Source organism: Amyelois transitella, chromosome 15 (assembly GCF_032362555.1).
Source record: "Amyelois transitella isolate CPQ chromosome 15, ilAmyTran1.1, whole genome shotgun sequence".
In the NCBI taxonomy this organism is placed as follows: domain Eukaryota; kingdom Metazoa; phylum Arthropoda; class Insecta; order Lepidoptera; family Pyralidae; genus Amyelois; species Amyelois transitella.
Genome location: NC_083518.1, coordinates 5,785,263 through 5,809,349, shown reverse-complemented (window position 1 = coordinate 5,809,349; position 24,087 = coordinate 5,785,263). Strand labels below are relative to the sequence as shown.

The window sequence follows — 24,087 nt, the reverse complement described above, 5'->3', positions numbered from 1 at the left end:
TAATTAAAACATAATTATCGATAATTAGTGCGAACACTGAATGCATGCCATTATTAATTTGATGGGAATGTTTTAATAGGTGACAACGGTAACACTGGACTACGATATGGGGGGAGCCACTATGTAGGTACATAAATCTTTGTCTGATTGTTGTCTACCTCGCTTAGTTATCTGATTAAACAGAGCGCCATCTAGCGGAGTGTTGAAAGATTTCTCTCGAGATAATGAAGCAGGAACCTTTATAAAGCGGGGTTGACTTTACCTCAATAGCCGCCCAATATAGAAAAATGTATTAAACGTAATGGAATGTTATCAATAACAATAAAAATCTTGCCGAGGTTATCCATATATAGCAAAAAAAAATGTGACGTGTAGAGTGTTGTTTTACACAAACTGGGGTGTAAATAAAAATGTATGACAACGGCAAGTTACACTTTGTAATGAATTATAATAGTTAGTTACAATATTCTAATGAAAATGGAGCTTTATTTCTAAGTTTGTCACAAACCTCAACTTAATATCAGTATGTAGATACCTCCCATTACCTTATAAGGTTTTAGTCTTTAATTTAGACGATCTAAGCAAAATAATAAGAGCGCCATCTGAAACTCTCCAAAGAGTGAAGTTAAGACAATAATCAATAATCAACGTTCGTGAATAAACCCTGTCACTGCGGCTTAAAATTCGTTTGCAACTTGTCGCAGACGTGAGTTGACCCCTTTAGGCACCACATTCTAGCATAATCTGTGTCATTTTGGCTGTCAATGCTGTCATCAATTTACATCTGTCTGTCATTCGAGTCTGTAGTCGTCATTTGAGACGGCGTTCCCAAATTTATCATTAATTAATCACGAAATGAGATAAATACCTTTATAATAATGTTTTCATTATAACGGTGACAGTGAACGTCTGCGTGTGTTTGTAATGTGCAACAGAAATTAACAGTTCAAACTGAATTCTGACAATAAAATGCCTTTTGTTAACATCAAAAAGCAATACTTAGCAATCGGGATGTTGATTTTTGTAATTCTGTTTTTCTTTAATTCTAAGCCTGCTTTTCAATGTCAGATTTCGACGGATAATCAGGTGGTTTCTTACCTTCCAATCATCTATGGAATTACCCCAACGTACACCAGATTAGCTCAAAAAGCTGACCTCACCAGGTAAGTATCGTGACGATGTCGCCCTTGGTGGCATCGATTTGATTTTTGTTTACATTTACCAAAAATATGAAAACCGTTTGACCGCAGAGGTATTTCCTAGTTCATACAAGAGTTTTATATTGTTTGAAAGGTCATCCAAACACTTGGAACATTTTCTGCGTTTTTTGTTTGAACCTTGTTTTCCCTCTTATTTTTGTTATCCTCCAACAAATGAATATCTATTTAATGTCTAGTAAAGGTTTGCTAAAGCTAAACACAATAAATTTAAATTAGGTATAATATGATTGTAATATAATAAGATGTAGGCGGATGTCAAGTACTGGCTGGTTAAACAAAAATTTTGAAATTTTAATTTGTCATTAAATCGAGTGCTTCCTTTTTTTACAGGTTATCCCAAACTTTGATGCTTGTTAAGAACTTTCACTGGATTGTTGTGGAAGATGCGGAAACAAAGACAGACTTAGTAAAAAATTTCCTAAAAGAGACTGGGCTTAAATACACACATTTAAATGTGAAGACTCACAGTTCAAAACATTCCACGGTGAGAATATATTATTTAACAATATTTCATTCATTGTATTTAATTTGGTATTTTATCATACAAATTTTATGTATTATACTCCTATCTCTTATGCTACCCAACATGTGTTGAAGTCTATCTCCATTGTTACAAAAACTGCACAATCAGGTGACTGAATAAATGGATGGATGTATAAACATGATCCTATATCTGTTACATTTGCTTGCAATAAATAGTAACAGAGGCCAGACTGAAGTCTTTTTGTGTGAGAAAGAAAGAAAAATTGTTTATTTTGTACAAAATACAAAGAACACATGAAAAATATGACAATTTACGTCTAATACATACATACATACATATGATCACGTTTATATCCCTAACGGGGTAGACAGAGCCACCAGTCTATAAAAGACTGATAGGCCACGCTCAGCTGTTTGGCTTAGTGATAGAATTGAGATTTAAATAGTGACAGGTTGCTAGCCCATCGCCTAAAAGAGGAATCCCAAGTTTATAAGCCTATCCCTTAGTCGCCTTTTACGACATCCGTGGGAAAGAGATGGAGTGGTCCTATTCTTTTTTGTAATGGTGCCGGGAACCACACGGCTATTACACGGCACAAAAAGTTATCTGCTCAACAAATGTCACAGTAAGTATGTGACTTATCCAGAATCTTGGTCAGCAAGCACACCCTAGCTTCCTTTCTAGAGAGGTTAGGATGTATGTGGAACTAATCCCAAGAGAAAGGCGAAGAAATGTGTGGGAGCAGGACAAATATGGAATTTTCTCTTTAGGGGTGTATTCCAATCAATTATTTTACAGGTGTAAATAAAAATAGTCACAAAATAGATGGGAAATTACATACCCTACACCTCACTTTGATGTTGATGGAATATTCTTGATTATCATGCAAACCTACCAAACAATTAAATATGTATATAACTCAGCCTAGATCATTTGAGCCAATAGAAACCATAGTTATTTTGAATCAGTTATTTTTAACTCATTGATTGGTTTATTACTTTAAATAGTACAAATCTTTTAGAAAGATAAGAAGCAATAAAATGATAATGAAATCAATTTTCTTGGTAAACATATTTCAGATTCTGGATATCAATATTTGTTTGTTCAAGAGCTACAAAGTAAACTCCACTTGGTATTGTGTATGTTTCTCAAATTCAATTTTGATCTGTATCTCAATGCTGTGTGAATTTATATTTGGACCTTTAACTTACTAAATTTATAATATGAAGCTCTATTTGACTGCAGTTATATAAATAGGTATTTTTTTGAGATGCCCTTTAGAGTGACATTGCTGATAATTTTATATAATTGAACATTTTGCACATCAAATACAGAATTCCCTCTCTTTAGTAGCCATTCGCTTTGAACTGATATTTTACAGTTTGTCATTGAAATCCACTTTTGTTGCTTACTCTTTTTTTCTAAAGTAGGTTAAATTTTATTTATGTAAGTATAATGATTTTGCTGTCAATCAGGGCTTCTATAATGTAGGTAGCAAAAATACATATAAAAGTATTAGGTCCTAGAGGTATACAAAGGTTTTATAAATTTAGTTATTATAGAATGACGGACTGTGAGGCTAATATTTGGTTAAACTAGACCTAATTGTTTGTTTATACTTAATACTATTTTGTATAAAAAAAATTTATCTTAACATTTCTAATCACTATATTTGATTTGCTTGATATTTTAAAGTAGAAAAAATACAATAGATATAATAAGTACTATTTTAAAAGTAAGACTAAAAGTAAGTAATAGGGTACTTTTAGTCTCTTTACTCTCTTATAACATATATTAAACTCTGATTGAAACTGCAATTGAAAGCTTCAAATCATAACAATATGTGAACTATAACAAGAGTGTTGTGTGAAACCGTATTGAGGTAATCTTAACAATATTTGTAGTTTTGTTTTTGTAACCAGGATTTTGGGATCGTACGGAATGCTCATTTCCTGCTCTTTTCATAGCCCCAATGTTTTTAATTTTGGTCCAAATAAAATTTAACGTTTTCAAGTCGTTATGAATATATAAATTATTTTATATTACATATGATAAGACCACCCACCCAATTGATTAATAATTGGAATTTAATTAATTTTTAATTTCATTAAATTTCTTATTTGAGTTTACTGAATCTTGGAACTTGTCTTACATTATGGAAGAGCCTAAGAAATGAGCAATTTATTGCATTTTGAACAAATCCCTTAATCATCGTTTAATATAACAGGCGAGTGGCGTAGAACAACGCAACTTGGCTCTGGATTGGCTGCGAGATCATTTGGCGAAGATCGAGGACAAACGGGGCGTCGTCTATTTTATGGACGATGACAATACATATGCTCTCAAAGTGTTTGACGAGGTAAGCTCTTAGTTAAATAATTATTTTATTATAGTATGTATGTTGTATGGTAAGTTTGTTGGCCTACTTAAAACAAAAGAAGGCTGGCGTAAGGCCCATCACTACCTTCTGACACCCTACTTGCATACTGTAATTAGCTTATAAATATAAAAAAAAACCGAGAATTACAAGTAGCTTTTAACACCCTTTTTTATTCTTAGTTATTTTGAAATTCAAAACAGTACTTTATCTACCTATCTATTTATTTTCAAAGTTCGCTTTTGTGTTTCTTTAAACTTTCAAGTACTTATATTTGAATATACTAAAATTAACAACAACTAAATTTAAACAAAAATAAATATAATAAGTAAATAATAAGTCTTTATTTTTATTTACAGACAACAAGGTGAGTTTATAATTACGAAACAATGATTAAGTGTTTTTAGCTTTGTAACAATATATGTATTGCATTGTTTGTAAGCAAAGATCTGATCATTTCATCACATTCATCATTCCAATGATTACATAAACAATTAAACAATATTATTTCAAAGCAAATGCAGTGTCTGCTTTCAGGTAAAGAGATATTTATTTTCTGTAAATTATAGGAGGCAAATTAAAGATGAAAGCACTATTATATGCAAAAAAAACCTATTCTTGAAAACAGATAATTTGGTTAAAAATAAAAAAAGCTACATAGAATAATGTCTTTATGATAGTTTTGAAAAGACTGTATGACCACGTTCAGCTGTATGTTTTAACGGTAAAATCCTACTACTATTATAAAGGCGAAAGTTTGCATGGATGTATGGATGTTTGTTACTCTTTCACGCAAAAACTACTGAACCGATTACCATGAAATTTGGTATGTAGGTAGCTGAAGACCCAGAATAACACATAGGCTACTTTTTATCCCAGAGTTCCCGCGGGATTGATAGGGTTTCCATGCGGACGAAGTCGCGGGCGGCCTCTAGTATTAAATAAAGCTCTTTGTTTAATGCAATTGCAAAAATGTTAATTTACATCCTTGACATTAATCTCAAATGCTTGTGGTTTACATAACAATGTGACCTCGTCAACCAATTTGCTTAGATAGTGAATACCTACCCATATTTATGGAATTTTAAATGATTTCTACAAACTATAGTAGGTACTTTAAATTATCAAACAATAATGTGTTACCATGGTCCAATATGAACTTGGTTCTTCGTGCAATGGTTTCGGAGGTCAGACGGGAGTGGGTTCGTGTAAAAACTTGATTTAACCAATTCAAGATCGTGGTCGTGATCGTGTGCCGTGTGGTTCCCGGAACCAATACAAAAAAGAATAATACCACTCCATCTCTTTCCCATGGATGTCGTAAAAGGCGACTAAGGGATAGGCTTACAAACTTGGGATTCTTTTTTAGGCGGTGGGCTAGCAACCTGTCACTATTTGAATCTCAATTCTATTATTAAGCCAAATAGCTGAACGTGGCTATTCAGTCTTCAAGACTGTTGGCTTTGTCTACCCCGCAAGGGATATAGACGTGACCATATGTATGTATGTATGCAAGATCGTGGTTAGATTTGCATTTCGGGCTCCCCTTCTTAGAATTGAGAATATAGCTAGAACGAACACCTAGTATTTTGGCCTCCGATGTCTGCTCAGATTTGTTCCATCATCCTACAAAGACAGACAATAATAATCTTTATCAAGTGGTACAAGTATGCAGGGATCGTAATGAATCGAAAGATGTAGTCTCTGCCTAATCCTCCGGGAAAGTGGCGTGATTTACGTACCTAAAGACAAAACTTTCAGTAGGTAAAAAAAGGCTACTTTTGTATGATGTATTCGTTTTATAACTAATTGTTAAAAGACAACTGAATTTTTAATTTCCAGATGCGTAAAATCAACAAGGTAGGCACGTGGCCGGTGGGAATCGTCGGCGGCATGCGAGTCGAGATGCCCGTGGTAACAGACGGCAAAATAACCGGGTTCAATGCCGTGTGGAAACCGTTCCGGCCGTTCCCTATAGACATGGCCGGGTTCGCGATCAACGCGACGCTGTTCCTGGAGAAGCCAGACGCGAAGTTTTCTAGAAAAGTGCAGTCTGGGTTTCAGGTTGGTATTTATTTATATTATCACGTCTATATCCCCTGCGGAGTAGACATAGCCAACAGTCTTGAAAAGGCTGATTGGCCACGTTCAGCTGTTTGGCTTAATGATAGTATTAATTTATTTATTCGTTGTGGTGGTGTTGAATTTTTGACACGATCAAGAAAACTTCTTGTTAGTCCTGAAGGTTTGTTCTCTATGCTAAACTTCATCAAATCGATCCATAATTTTTTTTTACATATATATTATCACGTCTGTATTCCTTGCGGGATAGAAACAACCGGCAGTTTTACAAAAAACATACAAATATACAAATATTTTCTCCTTATACATTAGTATGTATTGACTCGAGAATATATTACTTTATAATAAAATTTTATTCAACAAGTTTGAGCGCGCCGTTTTTAAAGTTCTGTGATAGGAAGATGGATGGGAAAGAAAGGAACATGGCGTCATGACAGATTCGTCATGTTCTATTGAGCCTTCTCTTACAACCATTTGATTCGGAGAAAATACATAGGTACTTGAGTTTTATACTTAGGCTAAACATTTGTAAGTCCCGACTGGATGCACCCTCCAACTCTCTGAAGAAGAGTCTGGGGTGAGCCTCTGACCACGATCCCAGCTTAATGTTTTTACACAAAGCGAAACTCGTGTGACTCCCGCAGCCTTAGCCAGGGAGACCTCGCCATTTGTTTAATAACATTATAACCAAATAAATGAATTATGTTTTAAGGTCCGATAAATTGTGGTATATCAAACAAATGCTTATCTCGCTTTCACTTGAATATCGTGGCCCGAGTTATCGCATCCTGTACCTATATTTAGTGTTGCGTAGAGTCCGTTGTACAAATGTTACAATCGATTCTTGGTATATTTTAAAGATAATAATATCAATTGGATTGAAAAAACAAGTGCTCGAAGCTAATCTTTAGCAATAATTCTTATTCTTCTCATATGGAATTTATCTTGTATCAACTCTGTTTCTAGAGTTTAACCATTAATTAATTTTATTTAGTCTTATAGGTTTTGGTCTCAATGTGCTACTTAGCGTCTTCTAACAACACATTCAGCTGTTATTTTTCAAAGCTCGGGATCCTCTTAATACAATTTTTATTAAGTTCTAAACTATTTGTTTCTAACATTAAAAATAATATTATATTCCAGGAGAGCGAAATCCTCAAGTACTTCACTACAAAAGATGAACTGGAACCTTTAGCCGAGAACTGCACCAAAGTGTACGTCTGGCACACACGCACTCAGAAACCTTCCATCATAAACCCTAAGAAATTGAAGCATCCACCGGTTATATCAGACGCCCACATTGAAGTTTGATTCTGTAAGATCAAGTTTATGTGGAAAAAAAATATCAATCAATTGAGTTGTACTTTTAAATTGCAAGTACTACTTTTTCTAATATTGGTATGGGACAGTGCTTGACCAATCAATAATAATGAATCATTAGTCCATCGATATATGCGCGTTCCATATAAGACCTCGTCTAACTAACCATTGCGGAAATTGTGGTCAACGCACTTAAATTAACAATAAAAAAACTATTGTCGATGGAATTCATTTTCAAATTACGTCATGGGATTATACGGCCATGAATATACAAGTCAATCTCTTAATTTTTAGGGGTACTATTTAAAACTATTAGGGGTACTATTTAACAATAATAGGTTTGGAATAAAATAATACACGTGGTAATATTTACGCATATTGCTGCTGTACTCAAGCGGTTGATTTTGACTATAAAATATTCAAATAACGCGCCTAACAACCTGAGTTTTGTATTAATTTGATGCAAAAATACTCCAGTTTATATTCACATATATCTTAATATAAACATTATTTATGAAGATTTTTTTCAAGAACATATATAATTTTGATTAAACATATTCATTAGCCAGCATAAAAGTAGGTATGACCCGCTCGTACAGGTCAGAATTTTGAATGTTTCTCAATGTACTTATAAGGCGTCTCCGTCATATTCTATCACAAGTACAGCGGCCCACAACTGAGATGTGGTACACTGTACAGCGGAATACAGAATTAAATTCAGTTTTACAAACTTTTGCCATGAAAAATTGTTGTCAGTAATATGTTAAACGAAAACGAATATGTTATTGAGAAATAAAATATTTTGTACCAGTATGCACACTCGGCGTGTTATACTCAAATGTATGAAATTTTCTAGTGAAATAAAATAGATAATATTCACCAGTGTAACAAATAAGATTGACCCTAAAAATAAGAAATAATTGTAATTAATATTGGCATTACTTATTTTAGTAGTCTTTGGGATATTTACTACGATTGTACTGCCTTTTTGTATATTTTTGTTATTTTTTTTTACTTTTTTATATTGTTTTGTTGTTGGTCAAATTTTTATTAGGATCAAAGTTTTTACCATATATTTTCATAAATACTTTCCGTATAGTTTTTGTTTCAAAAACCGAAAATATTTAATAAGTTTCATTCCAACCTGACGAAATAACATATCATTTTGGTTTTCCAAATGTAAAACCCAAAAATTCCTTAACGCTAGAATTAGTCTCTTAGGGAAAATAATTTATAAGCATGAATTCTAGGGATCATATATTTTCGGCTTATCACAACGAATTTTGATATTATCCCCCATTTCATCTTAATTGAGTATTGTAATCATGAACAAAATACTTTGTATTTTAAATTAAACATAATGCTATTATTGTACCTTTATGTCAAGCATAGTGAAGTAAACTTAAATTTATTATTTATTACTAGTTTTATACTAGTCTAAGAGTATTATTATATGGAGATATTTATTAAGACCTTTAGAAACTACATTAGTTAAAATTGTCATAATAACTATATTAAGCCTAATTTAATGAAATTTATTTTGTAGCTGATTGTCTGATTTATTGTTTTTGAGATAAATATTCTTTCTGCCCATTTCCTAGGCAGCATTAGAATGTGGCACGCAGTAAGTTTTTGCATACACATATACATTAGGTATTATCACTACAGTATACCTTGAGAGACATGAACATTTGTTGTCAAATGCGATCTTCTGGTTTTAGTCCTAGCAAATTTTACTTGATCAGTACTCTTTGCATACAGGCTCGACAATAATGGCTTGTGATTAATTTTGTTATGATATGTATATCGATCACTTGTATAAATTATTTGTCTGTCATTGTATTTTTTTTTAGTTATTTTGTCTAGTCCGGTTTGAATTCTTAACATATATATTCGAATTAATTTGATTGACTTGATAAATATGTGTATCTTTTATGAGTAGTTATGTTGCTTCTGAAAACTGCAGCTCTCGATATTAATTTGAAAAAATGCACATAATTCAATACAATAGGTAGGTTACATATACGTTTTTAAATAGCAGCTTAAAATACTCAAGTAACAATTAGTATATCTTAATCTTAACTAATAGTAGCTATTTCATTTAGTCTTCCTGGCTATAGTCCCGGCTGCATCCTCACCGCTCTGGAGAGAAGGGTATGCCTTTGACCATGGAACCTTTGGTTTGGATTAGTCAGGTTTTTAGACCAAGCCACTCCCGTCTGTCCTCCATACCCTTTGCAGGGAAACCTAGCCCGTATTGGATCGATCATGGTTACACATCCAGTTCCCTGAATGTGCAGGTTTCCACACGATGTTTTCCCTTACCATTAGAGCATTGGTTTGTAATCAAATTAATGTACATAACTTCGAAAATAGTCATTGGTACATGGCCGCATTGAGATTAGAACCGATGTCTTGATGTGCAACCGCCTTAGTAGTTTAATCCTGAAGTAGTAGTTTAATTAAATCCTGAAAAAAAGTGAATATTTTGTTATAGACCGGAATATTCACCGATTATCCATAAAAATATAACAATAGTATTAACAATTGGCTTGTCCGTAAGTGTTTCGTCGCAAAGGGAACATATTAAAAAAAAGTGGTAATTCGCTTTGATAGTTCGCTAGATTTCATATACAATAAATCTTATTAATGTTAGCAATCGGAAAAGTAAATCAGGTAATTGTTTTGTTTTATAAGTAATTATTTTATGATATAAAATTTCTGATCGGCCTTGGTAATGAATCTTTGAATTAGTCAACAAATCTAATGATCCTTGCTTGTAAACTCACAATGTTATAATTATCCTTAGTAAATAACTTAATGCTTGATCCTTAGTAATATTATAATGTATAGACATTATAATAGCAATTGTATAAATTGCTTTACCTGAAATTATTTGCAGTAAAAGCTTCTTTTTGTTTCAAAACAGGGTTAATGTAATAAACATAACTTCTTTACTAGCAGTGCCATAATAAACGATGCAGCTCATATACCAAGCTTAAACATTTTTTTTTTCAATTTGATAATGCCCATTTTGTCAGCTGAAAGATGCAATATAATGTGCTCCAACTTATAACGTATTTTAATGTAGCTACTAAATTAAGAACTAATATATAAATGCTCAAATCTTCTAATCGGTCTAAATAATGTACTTACTTATCTCAAGCCTTTATATGTATACAAATTTTGTAGTGTTGTTGGTTTTGTAGGTGTTTTTGTTATTAAGTAAAACGTACCTTATTTATACCTGTCATTTTCCTGATATTTGCCCCGGTTACGTCCTTACGACATGCATAGGAAAGAGATGGAGTAATCCTATTCAAAATCTCCGGAACCACACGGAACCGTTTATACGTATTGTATGTATAGAAAAATGTACTACTTATTTAATATTTATTCCAATATTACGCTTACCTTCCGCTATGTTTACATTGTTCATTCTTGTTATAAAAAATCTATGGAAATCAAAACACAATAGAAATTTCGATTTCTGTATTTTTTTTTGTGATATATAAACGGTTTGGTAGACAATGTAATTTTATAATTCATTTTAGTGCACAGTGGGCTATATAGACAAGTATACAACCTTGATACGCACTTTTGCACAAATATGAAAGTGGTATACTTTACTTTGTGATCCACTGTTCAAGCTACGTGTTTAAAATAATTTAATTATAGGTAGATGCAATAAAATATATTCTACTCGAATAAACAGTATTGTATCATACTCGTAGTTTGATCATATCATCTGCTTCAAGTTAAGTTTATTGGATTGTATTCAAAACGTATTAAATATTGAACAACGACTTTTTACCATAGTAATTAAATATATTGATTAAAATAGCTTTTAGTGACAGCTATACATTCTCTATCCATAGTCGGCCAAGAATCGACTCACAAAGATTACTATGAACTTTGCTACACATTAAATTTAGTTAATCTTATTATTGTAAAATTAAAAATTAATATTCAACGGAGAAACTGTATAGCCGTCATTATAGAACAATTTAGTGGTACACAATCCATTGCGTATTTTTGTCAGTACATTGGGCCACATAGAAAATTTGGCAATCTTTGTATATTAAGTATACTAGCGACAGAAAAAGATGACCTTTTCTTCAAATCACAAACCCGTTTACTTTTCTCCGTGGTCCACTGTACATGAGCATAGAAATCTGTGTCTGTACGCAGTCCAGGTTCCTGTGTTCCTCATTGTTTATTTTCAAGGATAATAATATTGAAGCATGGTTAATGCTTGAATTGGTAACGTCTTAAGTTTAATCCATTCTTTTAATTCCAAATAGTATCAATATATTTTTAATTACTTAATTGTTATTGTTTTCGAAATTGTCGGCTGTTTGGGACCACGATAAAATACTTGCCTCTGTTTCAAAAGAGATTTGATATCCAATTAGAGTACAAGAGAAAAATCTTTTCTGACGGAATTTGGTTTTGGATGAGATTGATATTTATTTCATGAATACCTAAGCTATAAAATATTAAGTAAGAATCTAATAACACAAATCTCAGTCTTACTTTGGGACTACATAGCATAATTTGAATGAATTTCAAAGCCAAGAATAATAAAAATGGTATTTTTTTTTTATCTTATTGAACAATGTTGTGTTTTTTCTTTTTTGTATAAGGACTTAATTGTGAAAACTGCAAGCTTAAAAGGTTACCAACAAGTATTTCAATCTGTATAAAAACTACAATAATATTGAGTAAGTATCAAATACATCACAAACATAAATCGCAATAAACTAGGTATAATAAATAGAACAAAAATGTATTCTAGATTAATTTACACTAGGTATTAGATATATACTATTAGGAGACTCTTATGTGATGGTTTTTAGATTTCTATTTCAATCATTGTGTAAATACTGAATAATTTTACAACACGATAATAAAATATTCAGAACATTTCGCTTTTTTTCGTCCGTAAAATATCTGAAATACGAAATAGAAAAATGTACATTTTATTGTTTTAAAAATTAAACTTACATTCATTTTATTGTTTTAAAAATACAATAACTAACAACATAAGGTGAGAGAAAACATCGTGAGGATACCTACACATTCAGGCAAATGATTTTGTATCTATAATCAATACGGGTTTTAGTTTCCCTTATCCATTTATCCCACCTTGGCATCCCACATACGAGAGAAACCCTGCAATCGGTTGCGGAGGTCAAGTGGAAGTCGTTTCGTGTCTAAACCTGACTCACCCAATTCGTGATAGTCGAGAGAGCCTACCCCGTGCTCATCTTCAGATGGGTGACTATATAACCGAGACTATAGTCAGGAGAAAGAATAAGTAGCCAATAATTTTCAAGGATAACGAAAAAACGCATGCTACTTCAAAATACTACTCGAAGGATTAATTTTTGATCAATTTCAGTTTGAAACTGTAAACCGATTACTGTTCTATTTGCAGTCATACTCATAAGACAAAAATAATGTAAGGTCATTATAATAATCGATCAAAAAAGACAAAAAAAAAATAGTGAATGTAAGATAAATTCCCAACCCTGAACTGAATAATCTGCCTGTATAAGAATTTCGATCAATTCAACATATCTACAATTTAACCAAAATTTCAAAAAGTTTGCAAGTTCTTGCGAAGTACATTTTGCAAATAAAAAAGCCCTTCAAAAGTTCCAAGTGACAAATCTTTTATTACTTGCATGGGGTGAATATAAATGTGCACTTCGCGGAGTGAAGTTACGCGAAAGTAAATATTTAGAGTTTGTTTTGTATAATAAAAGCGACATTTTCCATTTTGTTCCTTACGGCAGTAGATACGAGTAGTTCTACTGGATGGAATTGAAATTCAGATATCGACAAGTTGCTCATCGCTTAAAAGAAAACTCGCACTCAAATTCCCTTATTCGCTTTTTACTACGTCCAGGGGAAGGAGATGAGAGGTTGTCTTATTCTAAATAGTAAATCTTATTGTGCTTAACAAATTTTTGTCAATTAGTTGGTAGGTATTTAATCTGCCAAGTTGGTAGTATTATGCAGATAAACTCTACCACCAAAGAACTAACATACGTAAAGCTTTAAGTACTTGGTACTTATATCTACGCTGAAAGTTCAAAGAAGTTAACCAATTTATCAAGTGTTCATGAGCTCTTAAAAGTTAGGCAATATTACTGAAACTGCGGTAGTTTTATTAACATAGTTAATGCAAAATAAATAAATAACTTTACGTTTCATATTTTAATTTCATAAATTTATATTTGTCGACTGGTCCTTTTTTGTTGTGGGATCCATTCCCAACGTAAGTCTAGATAGAAAGAATTTAATTTTTTGGTTTTATTTCTGGATTAAGGTATCTTATAAACTTGGGATCCTACTTTTAGGCGATGGACTGGCAACCTGTTACTATTTGAATATCAATTCTATCATTAAGCCAAACAGCTAATCGTGGCCTATCTGTATTTTCGAGTGTTGGCTCTGTCTATCCCGCATTATATGTATGTATGTATGTAAGGTGGCTAAAGTGCAAAGAAAATACTCGCTCGACGTTACGCTTTTAGTTTCAATATCTTTATGTAGATGGCGACACTAGTACTTGTTATTCGACACTAGTAGTTCGTAGAGGTATCTATCTATACATACTTTAGGTGCAAACTATACCTACCTAATAATCTCCTCACCTCTAGAGAGGAGCCCGGGGTGCACCTATGTTCACGTGTTATTACCCAAATACAGTTGTTTTTGGGATATCTTGACACAGTTAACATACTTACCTTTTGCACTTAGCCATGCGCTACTAAAACTACTCGATTAAATGACGAGCCATGCCGTTGATTGCCAGTAGATTAAATTATAAATGAGTTGATGTGATGAGCAAAGTAAATCTATTAAATACTTAGGAGTTAATCCTAGTACAAAAGTGTTTTTAAGGTATGATGGTATACGTTATATAGACCAAAAGCAGTTGGTTGATGAAAAGGTTTGGTAAAAATAGACTACTGACTCACATTAATACAGTTCCCCAATAAATTGATTACCAAGTCAGATTTACAATAGAAAAATTTAAAAAATAATCTTTTTGACCCGAACTATTGCTTTTTATAGACAACCACACACTAATTAACACCTAATATTTCAATTATATCAAACCCAAATCTAGCAAAATCAACAGCATTCCGTCGTAACAATGTCCGAATCACTGATTAATTTGGTTTCTCCTGAAAGTTCCCGAGGGATGGCGGTCATCCGTCTCAATAAACAGACGCTGATTATCACTATCCCGACCCGACACATCCACTGTAATGTAGCTTCAGCGTTGGGGTGAAACGGGAAACAAAATGGTGGTTTGGGTAAATCACATACATCTAAGGATAACATACCTATTCACTATAATATGACTTAGGTGGATATAATTAAATAATCTTTGAAATTAAGACGCTTTCCCATGCACGGGGGATTTTCGTTCAATGTAGTACACACATGGTACACGCACGAAAAATCCCACGGGAAAAAAAAGTGCAGTCTTCTTAATTTTTTGTGTTTTTAAAGAGCTGAATGAGGAAACCTTTTTCTAACCTATTATTATTTTTTTAATTGGGCCTTTCCTTTTTCAGTGAAACAGGAAGTTTTCGTTCTTAGTTATATAATTAATTTGTGTCGCCGTCCGCGTGCCGTCATATATCAAGCGGATTTTTGTTAATGTGTCGTTCTATAAAGAAAAAAAATACTATATAACAATTTCAAGAAATTAGAAGGGATCCTAAATAAATACACATCTTAATTAATAGTTTGGAAATGAAACACAATGATAAAATGATGGCACGCTACGTAAACGAAAAGAGTGTTTGATGAATTAAAATCTTCACAAATCACTGAAAATCATGCCAACGTCATGTTCAAATACAGTTTTACTTTTAAAGAGGAAATACGTACATAAGAAAATCTTTACTCAGCAAATACTTAGGTAGTAGGTGCTTGTAAAATACTTTACAACTAAGTACTAAGTTAGGTACTTAGTTGTATTTATTTACATTGAATGTTGAGAAATAAAGCAGTTTAATTACTCCTTTAAGTCTCAATTTATTTTATTTTGGCTAATTCCATTTTTTTATGTAAGATGAAGTAAATACTTAAATAATATTAAATATGCACCGAATTTCCCTTCAAAACACCTTCTATCAATGCAAGATGTTTTCACATAGCATTCCGCTACCAAGATGTAAGCAGGTAATGTTTCCGTGCATTCGCTAGCATAGACAAATTATGCAACTACATTCCGGAGTGCTGTAAAATATAGCCTTTCTGCATAGGTACGTTCAGAAATATTACAGTAATTTTATTTTACGTTGCTTGGGTTGGAGACTGTTTTGATAACTTTATATTTTTTAAATAAATTTCAGAAATAAGAGTTGTGAGTCATAGGTACCTACTTAGTAGGTATTCATTTAATTATCGCACCTTATGTACTTTTCAAGAATCTGTCTAGGTAGGTAAATAACTAAGATGTACCTACATATATTAGAATCACGCTATGACCTTTAACTTAAATGTTTTTGCAAACTAATTATGATTATATTTTATGTAAATCTCAACCTAAGCTCAAATGATTTATGATGATATTACCAATAATTTGCATACATGCATGAATTGCATCTTCTTGGATATAAAATACTTTGGGAAAACTGTCGAAATATGTTAAAAAAGTATATATCTCTATAAACTATATTTACTTACCTCAAAGTAATCACCACTGTCGATCTGCTACATCTAGTAGCACCTACCTACCTATATGTATGTAACAGAACCTTACAATTATATCCCAAATCAAAGCATATTCAGCGACCTACCTAATGAATAGCTCATTGCCAAATTACAACCACCCCAATTCTTAAACGTAATAATCGAATAGGGGATATTTCTAACGAACGAATTGTACTGACTGGTGCAACAAGCCCTGTCATTATGGACCAGTCCGCTGCATACGAGAGCTGCATAGCTGATGCGCATTTCATATGCATACGCTTATCTGATTGTTTATTTTTTATTGTATTGCACCGGTAGAAATAAAATTTCCGTATTGTTTTTTTAAATCATAACATAATTTTTGTTGTTTTGAGATAAAATTAAACTTTGTAAAGAACCCAATCTGACAAGTAGGCAAATATTACAGACAGAAGCAAACTTTTAATTTCCTACTTATTAATTCAAGATACAAAAGAAAATTAAGATTCTGTGATCCACTAAATGTATTATACATATATTTGATGACTGACTTACAACAATTAAATAATTCGAAATCTATGCATATAATAAATCTGTAGAAGGGTCAATTCTGTACATTGAAAATATTGAAAAAGTAAATAGCAAGGGGTGTTGCTGGACCGATACCAAACACAAATATGTGATTAAAATTTTTTTTGTCTGTCTGTCTGTCTGTATGTTTAGGCATCACGTGAAAACTAACGGTTCGATTTCGATGAAACTTTGTATAATTATACCTTATTATCCTGGGTATAAAATAGGATACTTTTTATCCTGGAAAAATACGTAGAAAAAAAAATTAATCTTAATTTTTCAGTTTTATCCACAGACGTTCTGTAGAACCGCGAACACACGTTGTGTTACCCGCAGTGGATTCAGCGCCGTCATATGTCATTGTCAGATTTACTCAAAATGGAGAAATGAACCATCCACGCGAAGACCGACATCCACGCGGACGGAGTCGCGGGCGGAAGCTAGTTAGTTGAATAATTTCTTCTTGCTTCAATTTGAACAGCCAAGAGTGACTCCTGCCTAGCTGAATATAAGCTAAGATCATAGACACGTTTTCCATACCTACAGTCAAAAAGTTCGTTCCTACATATGACACCTCTCTTTAAACACCGGGGCTTGTTAAAACCCCCCGATTTAACAGTTCGATCATAGCTAGCCCTCGTGCTTTTACACCGAACTAATTGAAATTCATTTGTGGTGCGAGCTTGAAATTTATTTATACGAAATTAATTTACATGCTAATCACGGCTTCGTATTGAAGATTGATTTAGTGGAGTTTTGTTGGTATTGATTTATAAATACTTATATTTGATTAAAAACATTTGAATGTATAAATAATAAGGACAAGCTTTCTAAAATAATTACATACCTATCTAACCTAACCTACACAATTATTAAATTCTGGCTACACTTCACCGGAACCTACATAAGTTTTATGTTATTTGTTATACAATATTTTTAATTACTTGTTTATAGGTGTCGTGCATTATAAAGTATATTTTACTTACTACATCTAAAGTTCTTACAATATAATTTTATTTTACTGGTATTGTAATTAAATATAAATGTTACTTGCAAAATTACATTTATATTTAATAAACACAAAAACCTTCGCGGATCCAGGTTTTTGCTTTACTCCTAGCGAGCGGGCTTTAGTCTTAGTTAGCTTTAATTTAGTTACAATTTTATACTTAAGTAACAAATAAATAAAAATAGGTAGAAAATAAGTAAATAAAAATTTCTTTGATTCGATATACCTACATACAACGCTAAAATCTGCTATATATAAATTGGCAGTTCAATTAGTCAGTCAGAGCCTGTATAGAACGACAGAAGGTAATCCAATTTGAATCGTCAGGGGTTCAGTGTGGGGTCAGTCAGGATAGTTTTAGCACTGATCGATCACTTTCAGCAAAAAGTTTCATCCAGGTAAATTAAATTTTGGACGAAAATATTGACGAATCCAAATGATTCATATCGATATTCCCGGAAAATATGTATTAGTAATGGCCAGACTACCTTATTTCTAAGTTCTTTGAAGTATTTTCAGGGATTACGAGAAAATGCTTAGTCTATTCAAGTAAATATAATGTAGTAATTTTATCACATATTTTATTCACGAGTTTATAAAGCTTTTAGGAATTGATAGTATTATGGATAACAAAAAATATGTAGGTGGGAGCTTATTGGGAAATTTATATTTAGATAAAAAATGAGAAGCCCTTGTTTACAATTTCATAAAATTTTCCTAATTTTATAAATATCTTGCCTATTTAGAGCATGATGAGAGCAATATTGTTATTGTCTTACAGATACATATAAATAAATAATAGATTGCAATATTAGGCGATTGTGAAATATATTTTGTTTATCTTATTATTCGTTTCACGCTTGACAGAATGATCATGGTCATTACGTTAAACGAGAATAGATTGATTATTGAGGTTTAGTTACAAATACTGTAATGCGGCATCAGTCTTGTCAGACTGCAGCCCTTTATAATTATAATTAGATACGGTATTCTTGACATCGTTTAGAGCGTCGGAGGTCGAATCGGTATTCGACTAAACGATGTCAAAAACTTACCGAAGTTGCCTTGTTAAAATGGGTGATGCGCAGGAAGGCACCGCACAGGCAGTTGCCTATGCGGTTGGATATGTAACCATTGATCCAATACAGGGAGGTAACTTGGGAGTCGCTTCGTGTAAAAACTGACCCAATCCAGGATCCATGGTCAAAGGCATACCCTGGGCTCCATCCCACGGTGGTGAGGATGTAACCGGGAATAAAGCCAGGAGAAAGAAGGTTTTTTTTTCATTTTCTTAATTCCCTATTGTTGCTTGTAGATTTTTTTTCTACTTATAGTTTTTAAATACTTTCTGCTACATAATGACATATATGTGCCAAGTAACTGAATGCCAGCTCACGTAGACGGCATAAGTCCGATGTCTGGTGCCAAATCCTTAACAACTCCGAATGTAGTGCATTTATTAAAATTGCTGCTACGAGCTAAAATTAATGGGGTGAAAATACTGCCTTTGTTAAGGATTTAATGGTCCGTTCTGAGATTATTTAATATATAATTTCTATGATGTGTTGTGTAAATGTTTAAATTCCGTTTTTGGAATATAGATGTTAGTGCTTACCTTATTATTTTTTATGAGGTCAGTATCTCATCAATTGGAGAAAAACACGATGACGCAGTGGTAGTGCTTGCCTCTGACTAAGAAAAGAAATAACAAGGCCAGGATTCAATATCAAAGGACTGATATAGATCAGGATGTATTTTTTTACAGAATGACGATGAAGTATGTAACGGATTTAGAAGTATGTTAGTTTCTCTTTTATGTTATTTGTGGAGTACCTGCATATTGGTATATTGATTGAATATAATATTGATATATCAATTAAAGATAACAACTATGGACCTACATAATAAAAGAGGTATACATAGTACCTACCTATACCTAATTGATTTGTATGAATACAGACAAAAGACGCGCATACCACTGTAAATAAAATTAGTTAAATATACGAATATATATACATATTGTCGCATTGGGGGAAAACTTACTTAATAGTTTTAATAAATGTAGGTACTTTTGAAATCAAATATACCTATATTGTTAAACAAACCAAACGTAAAGAATAATTAATTTTGCAGTAATGTCACGTTGGATATCAATTTTCACTATAAAATGGAATCTACGAAACAAGATTTAACTTCAGAGCTAACGCCAATTACAACGATCAAATAAATAATGAAACAGTATAAGTTTCCAGACGACTGAAATAGAAAATATTATCTAACTACCGAGGTACGGTAGCAATACCAACGACCTAAATAAAGTTTCTCGTGTGAACAGACCTCACGAAACCAAGACGAAATCGAACCTACTACGAACCTGACTGGAAGTGGATTTGTATACATTATAGATTAATTTCTGTTTTTTTTCTGCTTGCCTTGCAACTTTCTATTTAAGGGACTATAAATTGTAATTTCATTAAAAATAAAAGAACCAATAAAAGAAAACATAGAATCTCATTAACACGCATAAATCACGCCTTTATCATTTACGGGATAGAAGTAACAGATACAAGACGGCGAAGGCAACGTTTTTTATTATGAGACGCACAAAAATTTTATTATATTCCTTATGTTCATTCAAGTTATTTCAAGCAAGTTTGTGGAATTGTCTGAAACTGTCTAAGTACAACAGACGGCATATCAAACTGTATCGCAAAGAACTTGAATAAAATGTTTTAGGTTTGAATGAATCTTCTGAGGAATTCTAGATTCTGCAAACCCACAGTGAAATATCAGCCGCCGATTCGCTTAATTCCTAACAAATGATCTTACGGTGAGCGAAAACATTTTTTGACATCCATTTGTCTTAGTGATCCAAATACCTATGAATTCACGTGCAAATATTGAATAGGAGAGACGGAAGTCACTTCTCGTAAAATCCAGGGTTCGTAGTCATAGGTGGACATAGCACTTGAGGTGAGAATGTAATGAGTACCTACTTACTTATATAAAGAAAGAAATAAAATATTTTATTATAACATAAAATATAAATAAATATGACGTTAAAATCTTATTCTAACTTATATGCTACCAAAGATGTACCACTCAGCTTCATGACATGACGCTGGTTTTAAGTGGAACCTTAATACAAAAAGTGTCAGATGGCTCTACGTTAGTGTAATTAAATATTTAAATGGTTTTATTTACAAAAATAAAAAATACTGATCGCTTGGTTTACAAATGCATTGGCTAAAAATACATTATAGCATTTTGTGGCTGCATAGCGAAAGCTGCCACAAAATGTATCTGAACTGTGCTTTGGACCCCTATCTAATACAGGGACAATTCTCACTCGGCCTTTTTTTAAATTTGAGATATTTATAAATATCATTAATATCTCTAAATAGAATATTTTATACTTACGAATTCGAAATTTTAACCACTCTGCTACCGAAAACTGTACCAAATTTGCTTAAATTAAGTTGATGTGCTGTTAACTGTACCCACAAACGTGTTTGCAGTGTTAAGTGCAGTGATGCGTTTCGTTGTCACATTAGTTGCATTGTTTCAGTAATTGTGGTTAATGGATGCGGTAACGGATTTGGGGACTGATACAAGTAGTGTAATTAGGTACCGTGTAATTGAAAATCTTATCGATAAGACGTTATTAGCATTTACTAATTTATTACAAAAATCGAACTTTTGCCTGAGCTAACTTTATCTTATAAAAAAGTATGATAAAAATATCGCTCAATATTCCGTTTAATAAATTTTGACTGTCTTTCATCGCGAGCTCATCTCATCGTTGTCGGCTATTGAGTCTCTCCGGATATTACAACTCACATCGCGAGGATATTGGCTCTGCAATGTGCATCCAATGATAATCCCTTATTTCACTTTATATATGCTTATGCACAAAATATTTGTGGGCGGACGGCGAACGTTTCTTATTACATCCTCTGTTAAATTTAATCTTTTCTGGCATTAGCTTTTGTGCAGGACTTCGCTTTTCATGGCAATTTGCAGAAAAAAAGTCCCTCCGGCCACGTATGAATCTAACCAGTTACCTACTGTAGAAGAAAAAAAATTAGATACCAGTTACCATTGGCAGGCAGCAATATCAAATACTTTTTTACAACAGGCAGAGATTGGTTATCTAATAACTTTATTATTAAATAAAAAGCTGAAAACAATTTGGAATTCCTTTTCATATAATGCAAGTTTATCTTTGAAATAAAATAATCATTGTAAATAGTAGCGTACTATTTTATAATCTTTAACCATCTCAATTTTTTCCTGCTTACCTATTAAAATCATGGATTTAATCTCAAAATTAGAAGATTTCTACATCCAAGTGTTCAGCATTATTTGCACAGCACGCCATTAGCAAAAGGTTCACATCAGCATTGCAAGTTTGAGATCGTGTTCACTCATCGCAAACACCCATTACAGTTATTCTGCTTGCTTCACTACAAATAGCTTTGCTAGAAGCGCCTTAAATTTGATTTATATTAGGCTTTTGTAACTTTGTAAACGTGTGGTATAAACTTCTTTTGCCGAATAAGTATAGAATATCTTGTAATCAAGTCATGAGTACACAAAACCGCGCGAGATTACTTGAAGAGAGATAATGTGAATGAAGTTCGCTAAAGTGTACAGGAATCATAGCAAGTGTAAAGATGTAGTGTCTTGCTATTACTCCGGGTAACAGGCGTAATTTAACGCATGTAATCTTTAACTTGTATTTATATACTATACTTTAATTTTTTGTTAATTCCTGCAGTGTTTAGTAGCAATAGAAGACTTTTTTACAATCTTAGTCGGGTTTAATACTGACTTTATAAATTTTCCGGTCACCTGTATAATTTCATACCAGAAATAAAGTCATCTTTACCATAATCTCAATAATTTATTTCAATACCATTTAAATCAATTGACTTTACCCTGGTTTCCATTTTTCAACAAATATTTGAAGTATCATTTTCATGAACAATATCATATATACATAGCTTGATAAAAAGAACATCCAGTATTTCTTAATTCCAGACTGAAGCACTCTCAGCACGGTTTGGCTTCAGTAAACTCGCCACGTTTAGATGTTCCACAAGCTATTTTGGTTTGTCACAATAAGAATAGCAATTTGCACATCCAGAATGGGAACTTTGCAAATAGAGACTGATAATTTAGTTGTATAATATGCGAATAAAATTAAGTTTTTGTATTTTTTACCTTTTTTAATATTAGGTTTTATTTGGCCCTATTTATCTTATAAGGAATAAAGATAAGTTACGAGTAAGCAATATTTACCCGGTTTGGGCTGTAAGTTGATATATCAGTCAATTAGTAGGTGTTCTTTTCTTTATATACATACATTAATCACGCCTCTCCCGGAAGACGGCAGAGACCACATCTTTCCACTTGCCACGATCCCTGAATACTTCTTTCGTTTCATCCATATTCATAAGGAGTTATGTAGTAACTTGCATGAAGAGAGCTTCATGCAAGTTATTCCCTTTTTATATATTTATTTATTTACTTATTTATTTATTTTAAAACTTTATTGCAATACACAAAAAATTTACAAAAGGCGGACTTAATGCCGTTTGGCATTCTGTACCAGTCAACCAGCTGACCAAACCAAAAAAATTTAAGTTGGTGTAGCGATAAAGTATACATGTATACTGCAAAATACTTTTGTAATGTATGTAACATTACAAAAGATGCATAAATACATACAAGATACATATACAATTATACATACATAAAATATCAAATTAGGATGACCCATTATTGATCTGCCGAAAGAAGAACCCATTCACAGCATGCTATATAGGTAAAAATTAATTGCATGTTATGTTACAATAAAAAAGTTATTGAAATATAAATATACTTATATTAAAAAAAAAATTAAAGATCATCGATTTAAAGTATATTTCTGTCACTTTGGCTTAAATTTCAGTTAAAACTGTTATAGGTATCGTGATTTCTAACAGTTATTGCGAGTGTAGAAGCAGTTATTAACACCTGGCAGCCATTTTGTGTAAAAGCCTATAAATTGAACAAATGGTCTCGCGTGAGAAACACCGAGTGCACGGACTAAAGGATATCTTTCACAGATTTCTATACTAATGCCAAGTTCTATCAGAAAAATGTGTTACGGCAAGCTTATAAGCAGCGATTACTATTTAATGGTTTGTTAGCGTTATATTTTTAGTTAAGCACTTGAACGCAAGTTTTGTCTCTATGAAAGTAAAACTCTTTCCAATTTTGGAAAACGTGGAAGATAGGTAAACGTGGGTGGTAGGTACTTTAATTTGGG

The 24,087-nt window shown here is 32.5% G+C and overlaps 1 protein-coding gene across 2 annotated transcripts; it reads left to right on the top strand.

The window, feature by feature from the left end:
• Positions 1–796: 796 nt before the first annotated feature.
• Positions 797–12,409, top strand: LOC106138377 (galactosylgalactosylxylosylprotein 3-beta-glucuronosyltransferase I). 2 transcript variants are annotated; one of them, XM_060948133.1, is made up of 5 exons: positions 797–1,163; positions 1,551–1,704; positions 3,932–4,063; positions 5,924–6,138; positions 7,300–12,409. In XM_060948133.1, exons 1-5 carry the CDS (start codon positions 970–972, stop codon positions 7,472–7,474), a joined length of 870 nt encoding a protein of 289 aa, XP_060804116.1. In that variant the 5' UTR covers positions 797–969; the 3' UTR covers positions 7,475–12,409. The 2 variants fall into 2 exon arrangements, with proteins under 2 accessions (XP_060804116.1, XP_013194965.1); XM_013339511.2 differs by having other exon boundaries at positions 5,924–6,145; positions 7,307–12,409.
• Positions 12,410–24,087: the final 11,678 nt, after the last annotated feature.